We start from the raw sequence: 16,287 nt of genomic DNA on the forward strand, positions 1-16,287 counted from the left end.
GTTTCTATCCACCTATTGGGATTATACAAAAGTGGAGACAGTGCTCACACAGGTGTAGCTCTGATACACTGACTAGGCGTAACATTATGACCACATGTTGTAATAAGGAATTGTGATTGTTGCAGATTACAGGGATTTGTCTTGCTGTTGCAACAAACATAAGCGTTGGTAACGAATAAGAACAATGTAAAATACACAAAGGATATGTAAAAAGTCTGGCTTTAAATAATTGTTTTACATATTAAAATAACACATGAACTCTGAGGATAAAATGTTAACTTGCTGCCTAATGTCGTGTGCAAGGATAACCACACAAATGATTCGCTTCAGCTATTTTGGTTGTAATGTTTTGGCTGTTGGGTGTATCGTGCTATAATTTTCAGGCTTAATTTGATCTCTCATGATCGTCGACATCCACAGTAACCAACCAGTGTTCTTCCACTGCCACTAATTTAAAACGTCTAGTTATTGACAATTAGTGTGTTTGCTCCAGTAATTTTTCCACAAATAGATTCATTTTCTACTGGTTAAACAACCAACTGGTGACAAATCATTTCACCTTTAATGTTGCTAACCTATATATTTATTGTGAATGGCCAATGTATGAAATAACTGTGCACCAACATATAACTGTGGCTTTAAGTTTACAGCCTGCTTCACCAGTGATCTGACAGGCTTTGGTCACAGCAAACATTTTGACTGGTCGCTGTAGGGGGAAAAAAAAAAAAAACACACACACACACATTACCAGCGACTCTCTGATTGTCACAGTGACTCAGCAAAAACATCAGGAAGGTCCTGAAATCAAAGCAGCTGAATGGAAAAGATTAATTTTAATTCTTACAGCTGTTACAGCTTTTCCTCGTGTGATATGTATTCGTGTGTGCTGTGATAAAAAAAAACTTTTATCTTGAAATGGTATGAAAGTAGTACGAACAACATTTCATTTAGTTGCAGGCAGGAAACATTTTTCAAGTGCTCCCTTCCTGTATGTGCCTTTCACATTTTTCCGTTGGATTTCTTTTCTTACTTCCTTATTTAGAAATCCCAGATTCATGACTGCTGTCTGTATTTTCATTTCAATATTTCAGCTTCCTGTGTGATGAAATAGTGGTAATGAAACACTCACTGAATGCATTTTTGAGAATTTTCTTTAATACAAAATAATATTTTATAAAAACATAACAGATTTCTACACTAAAACTAACAGTGTTGAGTGGGACAGCTCAGTTCACAGCCCTTTGTCCTTCCACTCTCCCGTAGTAGTTTCCGCTGCTGTCCACTATCCATTACCTCTAAAACCATGAGGCACGGGGCAGATAAAGGTCAGAGTTTCTGTAGGAAGCGGAGCACCAGGTCTCTCAGGGTGGTGCGCAGGGGCTCGTTGTTGTCACAGACGATGTGCGTCCCGTCCTCCTCCAGCTGGATCAGTGTGTCCTCAGCCTGCAGGTGCAGAATGTGTCCGTCTGCCGTCTCCTCCACTTTAACCTCTGTGATCCCGTGCTGCACATGAAGAGGAAAACACTAAGCTCTCATCCCAATAAGGTTATGACATTAGGAGATTTTTAATGCCCAGATTGAAGGCTCCTTTGGGAATACTAAACCCAACAATGAGCTGGCTGATACTCGTATGAGTCATAATACAGACGTGTATTTAATGTATGACTGATGGATGTATCACATGATTCGATAAACATGACCCAGTCTGTGGGTGTATCTGTAAAATGTATTATTATAATACATTTCCAACTATTAAAAATAATTCATACAGTATGTAAAATGTCTGCACATAGAATAAAATCATGAGTTTTTTTCAGCCGGTCATTAAGGTACTATAATGGATTGGATTTAGCGTCATTAAGGTCATTTAATGATGTAGCGACAATTAGAAAAGCCTGGGCATGAATACTAAACACAACGTGTCTTTCTATGGACAAACGTAATCAAATTTCAAAAAGTATCAGCGAATTCAACCGTAATAGCAAGCTCTCCTAAAGTTAAGCAACTTCACGTTACGTCCGTGACCGTTTCCTCCAGGAGAGAGACTTTATTCTGTGCTTTATTCGTCGTAGTAAAGGCGCCTCAGTTACACCTCAGTGGCTTAAAGCGTTGCTTTAGCTTCTATCCTTCTCAGATTTCCCACCTTTTGCAGTGTGGCCAGGAAAGCTTCCAGGGGCACAGCTCCGCTCAGCAGGGGTTTGGGGGCCAACATCACTGGAGGCTCCTCCATCACACGCTTCCTCTTCTTGCTGGGGGGCGCGGGTGGAGGTTTGGGCACCGACTGGCCACACATACACAGGGGGGGAGGGGGACAAAAAGTCAGCTGACAGCAGAGGGGTCGCACTGCTCCAAACATATAGTGGACTCGCCTGTAATGTGTGTTTGTTGTCCTTGGAGTGAAGCACTGCAGACACGGTTGCCACGGAGACGCCAGGCTTCACCTCAGAGGGCACCAGGGAGTTGGCCAGCTGGGAATGGAAAGAATTAAAAACTCAGAAATAAAAACTGGCCACCTGCTTTCTGACGGCAGAATAATAAATAAAACACATTTCAATCCTTCAATCTAACTCAGGCAGACATTTAAACACGTGTCACCGTTTCCTGCAAACACTTAAGGGAATTTAAAATATGCCCTCGCCATCTGTTTGCAAAGGATTTTGATCTTTTATTCAACGCGGTCAACCAACTCTATTAAGCTTTTTTTAAGCCAGCAAAGAATCTATTAAAGCACACGGTGATGAAAAGTGCCCAGGTTCAAGCGTACCTCAGGCAGTATGTAGACGCGCTCGTAGCGGCGTCTGAAGGGAAGGTTGAGTACGGAGCAGCGTCGGTAGGGCATGGGAGGAGGCTGCAGCTCCAGCATCAGGTCAGAGCGGTGGGACTGGGTCAGGGGTGGCTGGGTGTACTGCTCTGGACACACCACGTGGAGCGGCTGCAGGAGGGAAAGACGTCACTGAGTTACGTAATATCTCTATATCTCAGTCTATGGTGCACTGACAAAAACATCGCAATGTTTGTATATTTTCATTACCCAAACAAAATGAAACAAATCTGCAGCTTGTAGAGTAGATTGTAGATTTGTGGTGACCTAGCTAGCTTTTTTCTAGGACAGTAAATGCAGGAGAGAACCAACATCTTTGCTACAGGCCGTATTACTGCCCTCTACAGGGGAAACTTATTTACTGCAACCACACTTCAGACTTTGCTTGCTTTCCAGTGTAACTGCTGCACCGAGTGCTTCCTCATTTCCCAAACTACGGTCCTGTCTGCTGTCTGTTAACAGAACACGTGCGCATTAATCGTGTGTATTTGTGGCCTTAAAAGGAATGTGCATTATGAACACATTCATTTTGACATCCCTACTTAACGTTAATAAGGACTTCAAAAAACAGACTTAGTCACAGCAACTATTCACAAACCCAAGGCACACACAGTCCCTTTACGTGCAGAGAGGCCTAATTGAGTAGTTTCGACATGATTGCATTATAGAAGAACAATAGGGCTGGTTGAATCAGTTAAACTATTCTGTTCCCTCTGCAGCTTATCAGGACTGCTGTGTCCTTCCTCGTGCTCTGTTCTGAATGCTGAGATAACACTGTTCGCTTTTTCTCTCCACGACACAGCCGGTAGCTTCTAAAATTGTTTCACCCACAGGACTGTTACTGACTTGGTCATTATTATTTCTTTGTTGCACAGTTGTCCTCTTACCATTACTGCGTAGAGAACCCCTTGAGGGAGGCTTTTTTAAACACTGTGCCAGCTCTCATCTTAGAAAAGAAGATTCTCTCTTTAAACTCCCCTTTATAAAAACGTGTACGTCTAATTAATGGTGGAGAAAACAATAGCAACACACCTGAACTTCCTTGAGCAGCTTTGATACTTGATGGAAGTTGAGCCGCGTGTCAATAGGACAGTAAACACACTTCATGGCTAACGGCTGGTAGGGAGCCAGAGCATCCAGGTAGGAGAAGTCTGGCTCTGGCGACGAGAGACAAAAGTCAGAGAATTATTATTAAAACAAAAAAAAAAAGAAAAGAACCCTTTACAGTACAGCACTGTTTAAGCAACTGCAGTTACCGGTAAAGATGATGGTGTTGAGGCTGGATTTGCCCCACAGCTCCATGAAGTGAACCACGTCCCCGAAGCGCAGAGATGGGTGGCCGGTGAAAACTACGCAGGGCTGACGGAACTCGCTGCTGAAGTCTCCGTGGATGCTGGGGTAGTGCTTCAGCTTGTTTGTTTGGATCAGCTGGAACAGGAACAGCAGAGGATACAGATTTACCAAGATTTACCTATTTATTAAAACATAATTAAATATCTTTGTAAAATTAACGCAGAGAAGACATTATTCACACAACAGTATCTGATAATGAATGACTTTAATGGTATTTTAACCAAGCAGCTGCCTATAAGGATCTAATTGGTTATAGGACTATCCAAGTGTGTGCACAGCTGTCTTTTTTTTTTTTTTTTTTTTTAAATCTGTATTGGTTGAAACAGACGCCACAAATAAATCCAAATCCCAGTAGCTTTCCCAGGCTGGTGCCACATGTGTGTTGCAATGGTTGTGAAATGTAATACAAGACTGAACTTTAACATATCTAGGAAAATACATGTAAACATGAACGGGCGAAGCACTGCATTGTTGTTCTAATGTCATAAAACCACACATAATACGCAGCATTGTCCTTGAACCAGCAGCAGGACTTACCTCTGCGTGTGGGAACGGAGGCTCTGGGAGATAGACCTTGGTTTGCTTGTTATGACACAGCCTGAAATCACAGTTAAAAAAAAGGAAGAGCTCATAACTCCGATCACAATATCCCAAATGATCCTGTAGAGAAACCATCAGTAATTCAAAATGATCCCATCAGAATGACAACAATCAAAATCTCTGATTCCTTTGTCGTCACTTGAAACTTAAAATATTGTGAAGACCCCGTTTCACAGAAACAACTATACATCCTGTTTAGTTGTAACTGATGACTGATTTAGTATCAGACCAATCTAATAACCGGCTATTTACAGTGGGGGAAATAAGTATTTGATCCCCTGCTGAATTTGTAAGTTTGCCCACTTCCATAGAAATGATCAGACTCTGGTTTTTATGGTTGTTTACTGGTTATGGGTATAGACAGAATATCAATCGAAAATGCATAAAAAACACACAATCTAAAAGTTATAAATTGTTATGTATTTTATTAAGGGAAATAAGTATTTGATCCCCAACAATTCACTTAGAATTCAGGCTCCTACAGATTGGCTGGTGCGAATGTGGCACACAGCTGTGCTCAGTCAACTAATTACCAATACTCCTGATCTTAACTCGTCATGTATATAAAGCACACCTGCTCTAAGAATCAGTTTCTTACATTCCAACTTCTACAGCACCATGGGCAAGACCAAAGAGCTGTCAAAAGATGTCAGGGACAAGATTGTAGACCTGCACAAGGCTGGTATAGGTTACAAAACCATCAGCAAAAGGCTTGGTGAGAAGGTGACAACTATTGGTGCCATTATTCGCAAGTGGAAGACCCATAAAAGGACCATCAACTGTCCTCGGTCTGGAGCTCCCCGCAAAATCTCGCCTCATGGAGTGAGGATGATGATGAGAAAGGTGAGGGAGCAGCCTAAAACAACACGGCAGGAGCTTGTTAATGATCTGGAAGCAGTTGGGACCTCCGTCACCAAGAAAACAGTTGGCAACACACTGCGCCGTTATGGATTGAACTCTTGCAGTGCCCGCAAGGTCCCCCTGCTCAAGAAGGCACATGTACAGGCCCTGCCTTAAGTTTGCCAGTGAACATCTAAATGACTCAGAGAAGGCTTGGGAGAAAGTGCTGTGGTCTGACGAAACCAAAGTTGAGCTATTTGGCATTAACTCGACACGCCGTGTTTGGAGGATGAAAAAACGTGAGTATGACCCAAAGAACACCATACCCACGGATAAGCATGGAGGTGGAAACATCATGTTTTGGGGCTGTTTTTCAGCAAAGGGTACAGGGCAACTTCACCGCATTATGGGGCCAATGAATGCAGCCATGTACTGTAACATCTTGGACAAAAACCTTCTTTCCTCAGCAAGAACACTGAAGATGCCTCGTGGGTGGGTTTTCCAACATGACAATGACCCAAAACATACTGCCAGGACAACAAAGGAGTGGCTCAAGAAGAAGCATATTAAGGTCATGGAGTGGCCTAGTCAGTCTCCAGACCTTAACCCGATCGAAAACCTGTGGAGGGAGCTGAAGCTCCGAGTTTCCAAGAGGCAGCCAAGAAACTTGAAGGATTTAGAGACTGTCTGTAAAGATGAATGGGCCAAAATCCCTCCTGCGCTGTGTGCAAACCTGGTGACCAACTACAAGAAACGTCTCATCGCTGTGCTTGCCAACAAAGGTTTCTCTACAAAGTACTGACTTGTGTTGTGCTTGGGGATCAAATACTTATTTCCCTTAATAAAATACATAACAATTTATAACTTTTAGATTGTGTTTTTTATGCATTTTCGACTGATATTCTGTCTATACCCATAACCAGTAAACAACCATAAAAACCAGAGTCTGATCATTTCTATGGAAGTGGGCAAACTTACAAATTCAGCAGGGGATCAAATACTTATTTCCCCCACTGTAGTTGTTTCACTGTTGCTTGGCCGCTACTCCACAGTGTCGGAATGATAAACAGCTGCTCACCACTCGGCAAAGATCTGTGAGAACTCCAGGGAGCTGTTGGCTACAGGTGAGATGAAGTAGAAGGGCGTGGTCCCCAGGTTGGCGCTCTCTATGAACTGGTACAGACACTCCAGCAGGTCGTATATCACTCCTGAAGAGTAGCACGGCACCAGCACGTTGCCTCCTGCCCTGATGGTCATGGCTACGGGTGCACACACATGACAACACAATCAAATAAACAACATTTCAAAAGTGTCTGAATGATTTAATTACAATGCTCTTATTCTTTATGCACACTTTACATTTTTCTATGCCACGTCAATCCGTGCAGTACATTTCAACCTACCCAGGTTACTGCAGAATTCTCCCAGCATGCCGTCTGGGTTGGCGGTGGGCATCTGAGTGAGGCCTGTTAGAATCAGGACATCACTGTTCTTAAGAGAACTCTGGTCCATCGGCTGGGAGAAGAGAAGAATAGACACTCTGAATTATCATCAGATCACGACAGATTTCCCCAGGCCCTGCTGGACCAGCTGACCAACCTGTGGATGTGTGGTGAGGAGGGAAGAACCCGACACGTAGGACACCTTCTCGTGATGAGACTGAATGATCCAGTTGGAGCTGCCCAGCGAGTAACCAGAGCTTAATGGGGAGATCTGTACAGCTCCAAAAAGCTCCTGGAAACCACAAAAAACAGGTCATTGCTATGAGAAAACAAAAATATGGCAAAACAGGAGAGATGCAGCTGCTGTGTAGGCACACTAAGGCCCTGCTCAGACCTGGCCATTTGGATATTCCTGTTACAAGTGGCTGTTTGTATTTTTAGATAGTTATTCGTGACCAGATCACTGACTGAATGAATTCAAGTAACCAGGTCAGAGCGGCCCCTAATTAATCCTGTGCTGGCATCATGAAGAAAGATCCGGCCTGAGTAAAGTAGAAACACTAGTTTTACTGTACAAGTAGAATCAACACAACACAACACAATTAAAGTTTCAACAAGTTAAGAAGACTTAATTAACCAGATTAATCAGCTCTCTATAATTATATGCTATTGTAACAACAGAAAATGTGGATTGAACAATACAAAGGACAGGGTTCACGCATTACAGAAAACACATCACACACACAGGGATGGTGTGTGTCTGTGTAGACGTTCTTACCACTTTCTGTGAATAACCCACAAGCTGCACTTTGCTGAGGGCAGAGTTGACCTCCTGCATGCTGTAGCACCGCTTCCATGTCCACACTTCCACTGCGTCCTTCAGTGGCCCTGGGAGCATCCTTTTACATATATATATATATTATATTAAAGATATTATATTATATATATATTTTTGGATTTGACTTTCTCTCACTAGTTGACCTACCGTTGTATTTCCTTGTTCTTCCAGCAGGTGGCGGACTGAGCTTTGGGAACTCTCTCCATGAAGTTCACCAGCTCCTCCATGAGAAGTCTGAAGGGACAAAAACAAAATTCACATAAATACAACATTCGCTTTCATCAAACTACACTATTCTTCAAACTTTGATTATTTCACTCCTCTGTACATCTTTTACAAAACTCCTATTAAAATGGTTAAAACTGCTAAAATATGTGTGTATATATGATAAAAGGTTTCATCTTGTTTCTCCTTACCTCCCGATCTGCAGGGTGGGCTCTGTGGCATACACTGTCCCAGTGAAGCCTGTGTGTTCGGTGATGTAGGGTAGGGCCATCATGCAGTGGTAGTTGGAGATGAGGATGACATCAATGGTGGACAGGTCCAACAGTTCTTTCTGTGGTTCACATAATTGGTAAATACAAATTGTGCAGAATTAACATACATAGCCTTAGAATCATTTACATTTAATAGCAAACTAACTTAATTAACTTAATTAAAGATCAACACAAGCCTCTCACTAAATGCTATACACTGCTTACCACACTATAAGTTCCCACACTTAAAAGCACACAGCTAAACAAAAGCAATGCACCTTCTGCTAAATATACACTAGACTACGTGTGGTGGGTTTACTACCTCAGGGAGACAGAATTCTGGCTGTGAGTCCACAAACACCCTTCCTGCACACTCCTTCAGCTCCTGGAAAGATGAAGAGAAAATGTGTGGGTTTACATGAGTAGGACGATGTCACGTGCTAGTCCCTATATAGTTTCACAGTCATAGAAACAAAAAGAAACAGCTATGTGTGGTCTCACGAAAATGTGAACAAACGAGTGAGGTTAAACACAACACAGGTTGCTTCTAATACCTTTTCCAGGTTGATTGTTCCATCTTTAGACACCCAGCCTGGTAGTTTTGAGAGTCGAGGGCTAAGAATGAGCAAAAATACAAATAAATCATCATGACTCAGACCAAATGACAAGTCTACCACCCATAAGTGAATGGATATACCGGAGACTCACCTGTGGACTAGAGGAAGGGGCAGGAAGTTTAGGACAGAGGTGGTGTCAAGTCCACAGTCCAGCATGATGGTGGTGGACTTGAACTTGAGGACATTGCAGGGCAATGTAGGATGACCTGACAAACAATACTGCATGGAGAAAACACACAGTCAGACACGCAGAAGATCATAGAAACTGCGTCAACAACACAGTATGGATAGAGGATGAAGTAGGATAAACACAACATGGAAACTCCACTTCTGTTGACTATTCTAAGCTGTGCACACACGGAGATGTGGATTAATTATCAGAAGACACAAGCGGAACACCAGATCACCCATTGAACTAGTAAGTGTTACTTAAGTAATTTACACAGTATGTGTTTGTTTACTGCTCCAGTGAATGAGACAGTAGCTAACAAACCCTTCTATTAGCTCCCAAGCTAACATAGTTAACATTACCTCAGTAAACCGCTGCCAGAAACGTAACGGCCACCATAATCGTTAATATGTGCATTAATTGATCTATCTACTGTCCCAGGTATTACTCACCAATTTCATTTTAAACTCAAGGGACGACTGGTAAGTTAGGTTGTCAGCTTTGCTAACAGAGCATCGTTGTACACTGCTTTTCTGGCGTCTGCCTGCTCGCTCTTGCCCTCTACTCCCCCCTACAGAGGCGGAGTGTAACTTCACTTACATCAAACTTAATGACATGAAACAGGCAAGAAAATATTAACAGACCTGCATTTTATATGACTGTCCTAAATAAAAGCACAGAGCTTGAAACATATTACAAAATTATTCTAAAAAAAAAAAACATAAATTAAAGCACTGGTAATTACTGTCAACAAATGCACGTGCCTAATGGTCCAAGAGTACTCAGGCTCGCTGGCTTCAACCAGAGCCGCATATACTTCAGATCAATAAATTTAACTAGGAAGTGTAAGCCATTTAAGGATGAAAATAGTAACTTGGTAGCTGAGCATTAATTTATATTTACTTCATATGAGAGCATATTTAGGCCATGTTTGATATGTTCATGTTGAAGACGTTGTTTCGCAACGAGAGGCTGTCATGGGACATATAGTGTAGCTGAACGCCGTCTATCCACTGCTCTGGTTTAGCCTCCTCCTATGCTAGCAGGGGTTAGCTTAAGCATATACCACCAGTTACAGTGCCTGGTCAAACCACTCCCAAGTGACTCATACCGGGCGTCCTTATCTCGTGAAAGTCAACTTAATACGTGGTAATGTTGCGAAACTAATGTAGTGACATCGGCAGCCAACATAACTTCTCCTTGTGTGTGTTGTTTTTACTGCTTTTGTCTTCAGCAGCTGAAAGGAAGATTCCTATCGGTAGGGTTAGCTCACTTTCAGGACGACTGAGGTCGATGTTTTCTCATGGAGGATTTGTACAGTTATTAGTCAAGAGAATTTACGAGTGGACGAGAACAGGTAAGTTAGGAGTTCAAACGCCTCTTTTATTCACTGACGCCTTTTTTATTATTATTTATTTACTGACGCTGGTCTAACCAGCTAGATGGACCAGCTACAAGGTCCCATATAGTTATACACTTGGTCCATTTAATTAAAACTACAGTCATATTAGCTCATCAAGTTGAAACAGTAGAATTTGTTACAAATAAGCAGAGCAACCAAAAGTAAACGTGTTCTGTTTGGAGCTGTGTTGACAAAGTGACATGTCACTTTACTAGAAACCTTTCCTCTTCTTTGTACTTTTCTGTGAAAAGTCACAGTAAGTAGTAGTCTTGATCTCTATCTTTTATGGCAGAGGGCTTCCTGCCTCCTCACAGATTTGACCTAGATTTGTTTCTGTATTTACAGACCAGAGGAGGTACGCCCTTGGTTTCTTGACCATGGGGAACACCTGCAGTAACCACCTTGGGATCCCTCCTGCCAAGGGCCCCTACCCTGTGGGCTGCACCGACTTCATGATGGACCACACTGTAAAGGCAAGCAACAAACAACAACAATGTCACACATACATTTTGTTGTCTTTTGGTTCAAATTTAAAAAGCAATTGCAATGGAAATTTGACATGCACATGTTCTTTCAAATGAAAAATGAAGTGTGAACATTTGAAAAACGCAATCTGCAATAGTAATGGTACTTCAATGTCTTTTGTCAGAAAAAATGTATACTTAAGGGCTAATGATTGATTAATAGGCCAAAGTTATTCATCGAGAAAGCCAATGAGTCTTTCCAAACAAAGCTGAAAACAAAGACAGCTGGACATGTATGCTTCCTTGAAGAAGAATGGTGGGGAGATGGGGTTTAAAAAGAGACATCTGTGTGTGTTGCTCATCAGAAACCCACATGACTTGTGTCCATAGACGGTTTGCTAGTGTCTCATACTCAGCTTAAGTAGTGACAGCATGTGTACACAAAAATCGTATTTAGTGAACAAGATGTTTGGGATAAGCTGCTACTCATGTGACAAGAGAAAACATGTGTTTGCCAAACTTACGCTTCTGTCTCGTCAACAGGGCAGCTTCTTCCGGCTCTACTATCCTTGCCAAGAGACGGAAAGAGCAGAGAAACCTGACTGGGTCCCGTGCAGGGAGTATTTCAACGGCCTTGCGGACTTCATGAAAATCAACAGGCGTCTCAGTGAAAGGATTTTCAACTACCTCTTTGGTGAATAACGTCAATGATCATTTCCTGGTACATATGACATTTGAGCCAGTTAAATATTTTTTTAGTACGATCCTGTCTTGCTAGCCTTGCCTGTTTCTTGAGTGTGTTTTCCGTCCATTCAAGTAGCCAGTCGGTTTCCTCTCATTTTTGCGCAGCGTGAAAAATCAAATCAGTCGAATTGATTGATTGATTGATTGATTGTCTTGCATCATTTTTGTCATAAATGCCATTGTTGCACACACCATAATGTACTTTTGACAACAGCAAAGTTTAGCTTGTTTCTGTTCTTGACGCTGACGCAGTTGTCTCCTGAAAGAAGAAAAAGTACAAAGAAGAGGAAACATTTCTATTAAAGTGGTTAAAAATGTACACACACTCAAAAAAAAAAAAACTAATGTGTTTACTAATGTGTTTATTCCAGGGTCCTTTAAGATCCCAGCCTTTTTGGATGCTCCATTTAAATCAAATGGGAAATGTCCTGTAATTATCTTCTCTCATGGCCTGGGAGCATTTAGGTACACACAGCACACTGTTTTTCACACTGCTGTAGTATTAACTCATTCTAAATGTCATGCTAACATGTGCCCTGTGTAATTTGTGTAATATTTCCTAGGACTTTGTATTCAGCCATTTGTGCAGAACTGGCCTCTCAGGGCTTCATTGTGGCGTCCGTGGAACACAGGTAATTTTTTTTCATTAGCAGAGATGTAGCCTTGTAGCCTTGATTTTTTTTTATTTTTTATTATCCTTTATGAAAAGGAAGTTCTTACAGTCCACAAATCAAATGGATCTGAACTCTGAATGTTAGTCAAGCGAACAGTAACAGGGGGCAGTCTCCTCTGCGAGCGGCCGTCTGTTTATCTGTGGAGTAGGAGGGGAAAGACTGTGCAGACAATGGTACGAACCAGGTCATCACATTTCTTTTCAGTATAGAGACAAGGGGACCATATGGAGATGAACATAATGGCCAGCGTTGGTCTGCGTGTGCACGTAGACTGAGGTGGGATTTCACTGAATTTTGGCAGCCTGTTGACGGCTAAAGCTACAGAGAAAGCACACAGCAGTCATGTCATAGTAGAGACGTGACACGTGCACGTGACTGTCGGTGTTTGGCCAGTGTGGCCGCTCGGTCAGAGGTGCTTTTGTCACTATGACAAATCAGGTTGCTTAGTTTCAGAGCAATAAACTAAACTGTGGATTCTCTTTTTGACGTCATGTTGTTTTTTTATAAGCTTCAGCAAAAAAAAAACAAACAAAAAAAAAGGATAAGTTCAAGCTAGAGTGTGTTAGAAAACTAGAGCTCCTCATGTGCTCCCCTATAATACACTAACAGTGTATTAGAACTCCACGATAAAACTATACAGTGGTCACTGTATAATTATATTGAACAAATTTTGAATGTATTTTGTCAGTAAAATAGGGATGGGGGGGTTAGTTGGGGCTAATTTCTTTTCTCTTAATGTTAATTTGGCAACACTGACAACTATATGCTGACTATTTTCTTGAACAGTCGCGTAGTTCATTCTCTTTTACAGACTTGTTGCTATAACAGTTCACAATTCAGAGATTTTCATTGTAACTTTTATCGTAACTGTTCTATTTTTAATTGTTTTCACATCCTGCTTTTGTGTAATTATATTGTTCCTCCCCCGCAGAGACGAGTCAGCCTCAGCTACATATTATTTTCATGAGAAGCCAGAGTCAGAAATGGCCAATGAGAATTTGCCTAAAACATCAGCCACCACCCAAGACAACCTGGTAACGGAGTGGATGTACTACAGAGCTCTGCAGCACGGAGAGAGCGAATTCCCCCTCAGAAACAAGCAGGTTTGTTTACATGACTAAGCGAGCGCTTCCACGAAAGCTCCTGGAAACGAGACCGTTCTGTCATACGCTACTGTTTGACAAGTTGACTTCGCGTCTGAACGCAGTAGCGGGAAGGCTGCTGTAAAAACCAAACCACATCCTCGTTTGCGTTGTCTGCATTCTCTTCTCCTTTTATCTCCGGAGCACCACTGCGTGTTGAGGTTGTATTTAAAGGATGAATCAAAGCCGTGACGTTTGATCCGCGCTTACTCGGTCCTCCAACCTGTGCTGAATCTCGTCTCTCTTGTTCAGGTGAAGCAAAGAGCAGACGAATGTATTCTGGCTCTGGACAGACTCACCGACATCAACTCAGGAATAGCCGTGCGGAACGTTTTGCAGACGCGGTTCGACTGGACGACGCTGGAGGTAAACCGTTTGATGGGATTTGATGAGTCAGCGGTTAGCAGTGTGGTGTAGCCGCAGACATGGCTGAGAGAAAGTGGAAGTTACTGTGAGAATACAGAAAGTTGTTTCTGTATTCAACAACTCTCATAAAGCGAGTAGTTACAGTGCGTTGAGCAGCGTAGATCAAAGACTAAGAGGAAAACTGTACAGATTCAAAAGCAAACTTCATGGATTAAGTCAAAGAAAACAATGGATTTTTTTCTTCCCCGATGGCACAGGCATATTCCAAGATGACAATGCAATGATTCAACTCAAATAGTGAAAGAGTGGTTCCTAGTATTTTGACTAAAAATGTATTACAGTCCTTTATATTGTAGTTTTAATTCCTACTTCCTCCTTTTACCTGTGATCAGCTGATCACAGCTGAGAGTAGTTGTTGTTGTACCCATCACTCACTCTCTACCCCCTCTCTTCTCCGGGCTAACAGAACTCCATGGACCTGTGTAGGATAGCAGTGGTGGGGCATTCCTTCGGTGGAGCAACGGCGATCGAAGCTCTGTGCAAAGAGGTTAAATTCAAGTAGGTGTTTCAGCATCAGCCACAGTCTCTACCTTTATGATGTTTTGGAAAATGAAGGCACATACTTTATATAAAAATTTGCATCCAGCAAAGACTCCGAATACTTGTTGTGTTGTCCAGATTTAAGCAGTCCATTAATAGCAGAGAATAGTTTTCATAACATAATGGAGTCTCTGTTACAAACCCACGATCAGGTGTGCAGTAGCACTGGACGCCTGGATGTTTCCTCTGGATGAAGAGATCTTTCCTCGGGTGAAGCAGCCGATTTTCTTCATCAACTCGGAGAAGTTCCAGTGGGCGGGGAACATCAGCCGCATGAGGAAGCTGGACTCGGCCGTCATACAGAGGAAGATGATCACCATCAGGTACAGCGGATAGAACTGTTGAGTCCAGTCAGGTTTCATTTAGGTTTTGTTCTGACTTGGTTGTTTTTTTCTTCAGAGGTACAGTCCACCAGAGCTTCCCCGACTTCACCTTCCTGACTGGTAACTGGATCGGGAAGCTGATGAAGCTGAAGGGAGAGATCGACCCAGAGGTCGCCATAGACCTCTCCAACAAAGCAACACTAGCCTTTCTGCAACGGCACCTTGGTAAGAAAACGAGGAATCCCACAATCCCCAGCCTTCCCTTATTAGGGTCAGGCCTGGTCGTGTTTTAAAGTCCTCGTTTTAAGTGATGAATTATTTCAAAAATGCCCTTCGGTGTTGCAGGTCTGGATAAGAACTTCAATCAGTGGGACCCCCTGATTGACGGAGAAGATGAAAACCTCATTAAAGGAACTAATGTGGTAGTGCTTCAGTCTGCCATCTGAACTGCAACCACATCTCGACCACCTCAGAAAATCACCATCAGCTGAATGATCTGCACGCGAGCCGGCGCAAACGGCTCGTAACGACAAGCCAGGCCTCCATTTTATTTCAAAATGGACTGAGGACGTTTTGGTGCAGAAATGGAGGAAAGCTAATCTCAGGAAAGACAGATGGAGCCCTCAGTGTAAACGGTGTTCGTTTCCAGAGGCCTGAATGTTGCAGAAAAGCAGCTCTGCATTTATGAAATCTTTACTATTTAGAACAATTTCCTAATGAAAGCCAATAAAAGCCAACTGAGAAAATGTTTTAGACAAATCCCACGCGTCTCGTTGGATGTATGATTTTCCAACAGAGACGGGCTACTCAATGATTGCTGTGTGATTATGTGATGAGGCCTGTAATCAGAATCCTTTCTAAGCAAGCAGTCAGGGGAAGATATCAGAAACATCCATCGTGATTGAACAGATGTTATTATGAACACTAAAAGGCTGCGTCATGTGCCTTAACTCACAGTACAGTTCATCCTGGGTCAATGACATGTGACACTTTTATACACATACTGTATGAGATATTTGCATTTGTACACAACCGAAATCCAATAAATCTGGTTTGTATACAAATGTGTTTCGCACTTGATTATTTTTAAAGGCTCCATTGATCTGCCTTTAAAATGGAGGCTTAGAAACAAGTGAAATACTGAACAAAACCTAGCTCTGAGATCTTAAACAGTTTGCAAACCTGGTATTCATTCGTGTGGATGTTACTTAGATGTGTACCAACCACCAAGACCAGACAACACCTCATAACAATGACACTCCTTGATGGCTGCAGCCATCTCCAGCAGGATGCAACATGAAGAACAGCACAAGGTGTTGACCTGGCCTCCAAATCCACTAGATCCCAAACTGAACAAGTATCTGTGTGACGATCCACAGAGGCCCCTCCCCTCAGCCCACAGGACCCAACAACATC

The 16,287-nt window shown here is 42.4% G+C and overlaps 2 protein-coding genes across 2 annotated transcripts; one reads left to right on the plus strand and one right to left on the minus strand.

The window, feature by feature from the left end:
* Positions 1–1,135: 1,135 nt before the first annotated feature.
* Positions 1,136–9,746, minus strand: ints9 (integrator complex subunit 9). Its single transcript, XM_047573356.1, has 17 exons — positions 9,609–9,746; positions 9,079–9,206; positions 8,925–8,985; positions 8,693–8,755; positions 8,311–8,450; positions 8,042–8,128; positions 7,835–7,955; positions 7,214–7,348; positions 7,018–7,129; positions 6,693–6,873; positions 4,712–4,772; positions 4,078–4,249; positions 3,854–3,978; positions 2,765–2,932; positions 2,370–2,468; positions 2,144–2,281; positions 1,136–1,503 (listed from the first exon to the last, which is right to left on the minus strand). The coding sequence occupies exons 1-17, from the start codon at positions 9,615–9,617 to the stop codon at positions 1,327–1,329; spliced, it is 1,977 nt and encodes a 658-aa protein (XP_047429312.1). The 5' UTR covers positions 9,618–9,746; the 3' UTR covers positions 1,136–1,326.
* Positions 9,747–10,286: 540 nt separating this feature from the next.
* Positions 10,287–15,935, plus strand: pla2g7 (phospholipase A2, group VII (platelet-activating factor acetylhydrolase, plasma)). Its single transcript, XM_047574440.1, has 12 exons — positions 10,287–10,305; positions 10,394–10,513; positions 10,904–11,031; positions 11,566–11,716; positions 12,138–12,231; positions 12,330–12,398; positions 13,372–13,543; positions 13,835–13,948; positions 14,415–14,506; positions 14,701–14,871; positions 14,948–15,096; positions 15,217–15,935. Exons 2-12 carry the CDS (start codon positions 10,450–10,452, stop codon positions 15,315–15,317), a joined length of 1,305 nt encoding a protein of 434 aa, XP_047430396.1. The 5' UTR covers positions 10,287–10,305; positions 10,394–10,449; the 3' UTR covers positions 15,318–15,935.
* The last annotated feature ends 352 nt before the right edge of the window (positions 15,936–16,287 follow it).

Source organism: Mugil cephalus, chromosome 21 (genome assembly GCF_022458985.1).
Source record: "Mugil cephalus isolate CIBA_MC_2020 chromosome 21, CIBA_Mcephalus_1.1, whole genome shotgun sequence".
In the NCBI taxonomy this organism is placed as follows: Eukaryota; Metazoa; Chordata; class Actinopteri; order Mugiliformes; family Mugilidae; genus Mugil; species Mugil cephalus.

What these genes read in the sequence shown, in the direction of transcription:
- ints9 (XM_047573356.1), bottom strand. An exon ending in TGGGTTATTCACAGAAAGTG is followed by an intron (nt 7,349 to 7,834) that starts GTAAGAACGTCT and finishes TGTGGTTTCCAG; the next exon opens with GAGCTTTTTGGAGCTGTACA. An exon ending in ACAACAAACACACATTACAG is followed by an intron (nt 2,282 to 2,369) that starts GCGAGTCCACTA and finishes ATGTGTGGCCAG; the next exon opens with TCGGTGCCCAAACCTCCACC.
- pla2g7 (XM_047574440.1), top strand. Translation starts at nt 10,450, where the DNA reads ATGTTTTCTCATGGAGGATTTGTACAGTTATTAGTCAAGAGAATTTAC. An exon ending in TGCAAAGAGGTTAAATTCAA is followed by an intron (nt 14,507 to 14,700) that starts GTAGGTGTTTCA and finishes ACCCACGATCAG; the next exon opens with GTGTGCAGTAGCACTGGACG. An exon ending in AGGAAGATGATCACCATCAG is followed by an intron (nt 14,872 to 14,947) that starts GTACAGCGGATA and finishes TTTTTTCTTCAG; the next exon opens with AGGTACAGTCCACCAGAGCT.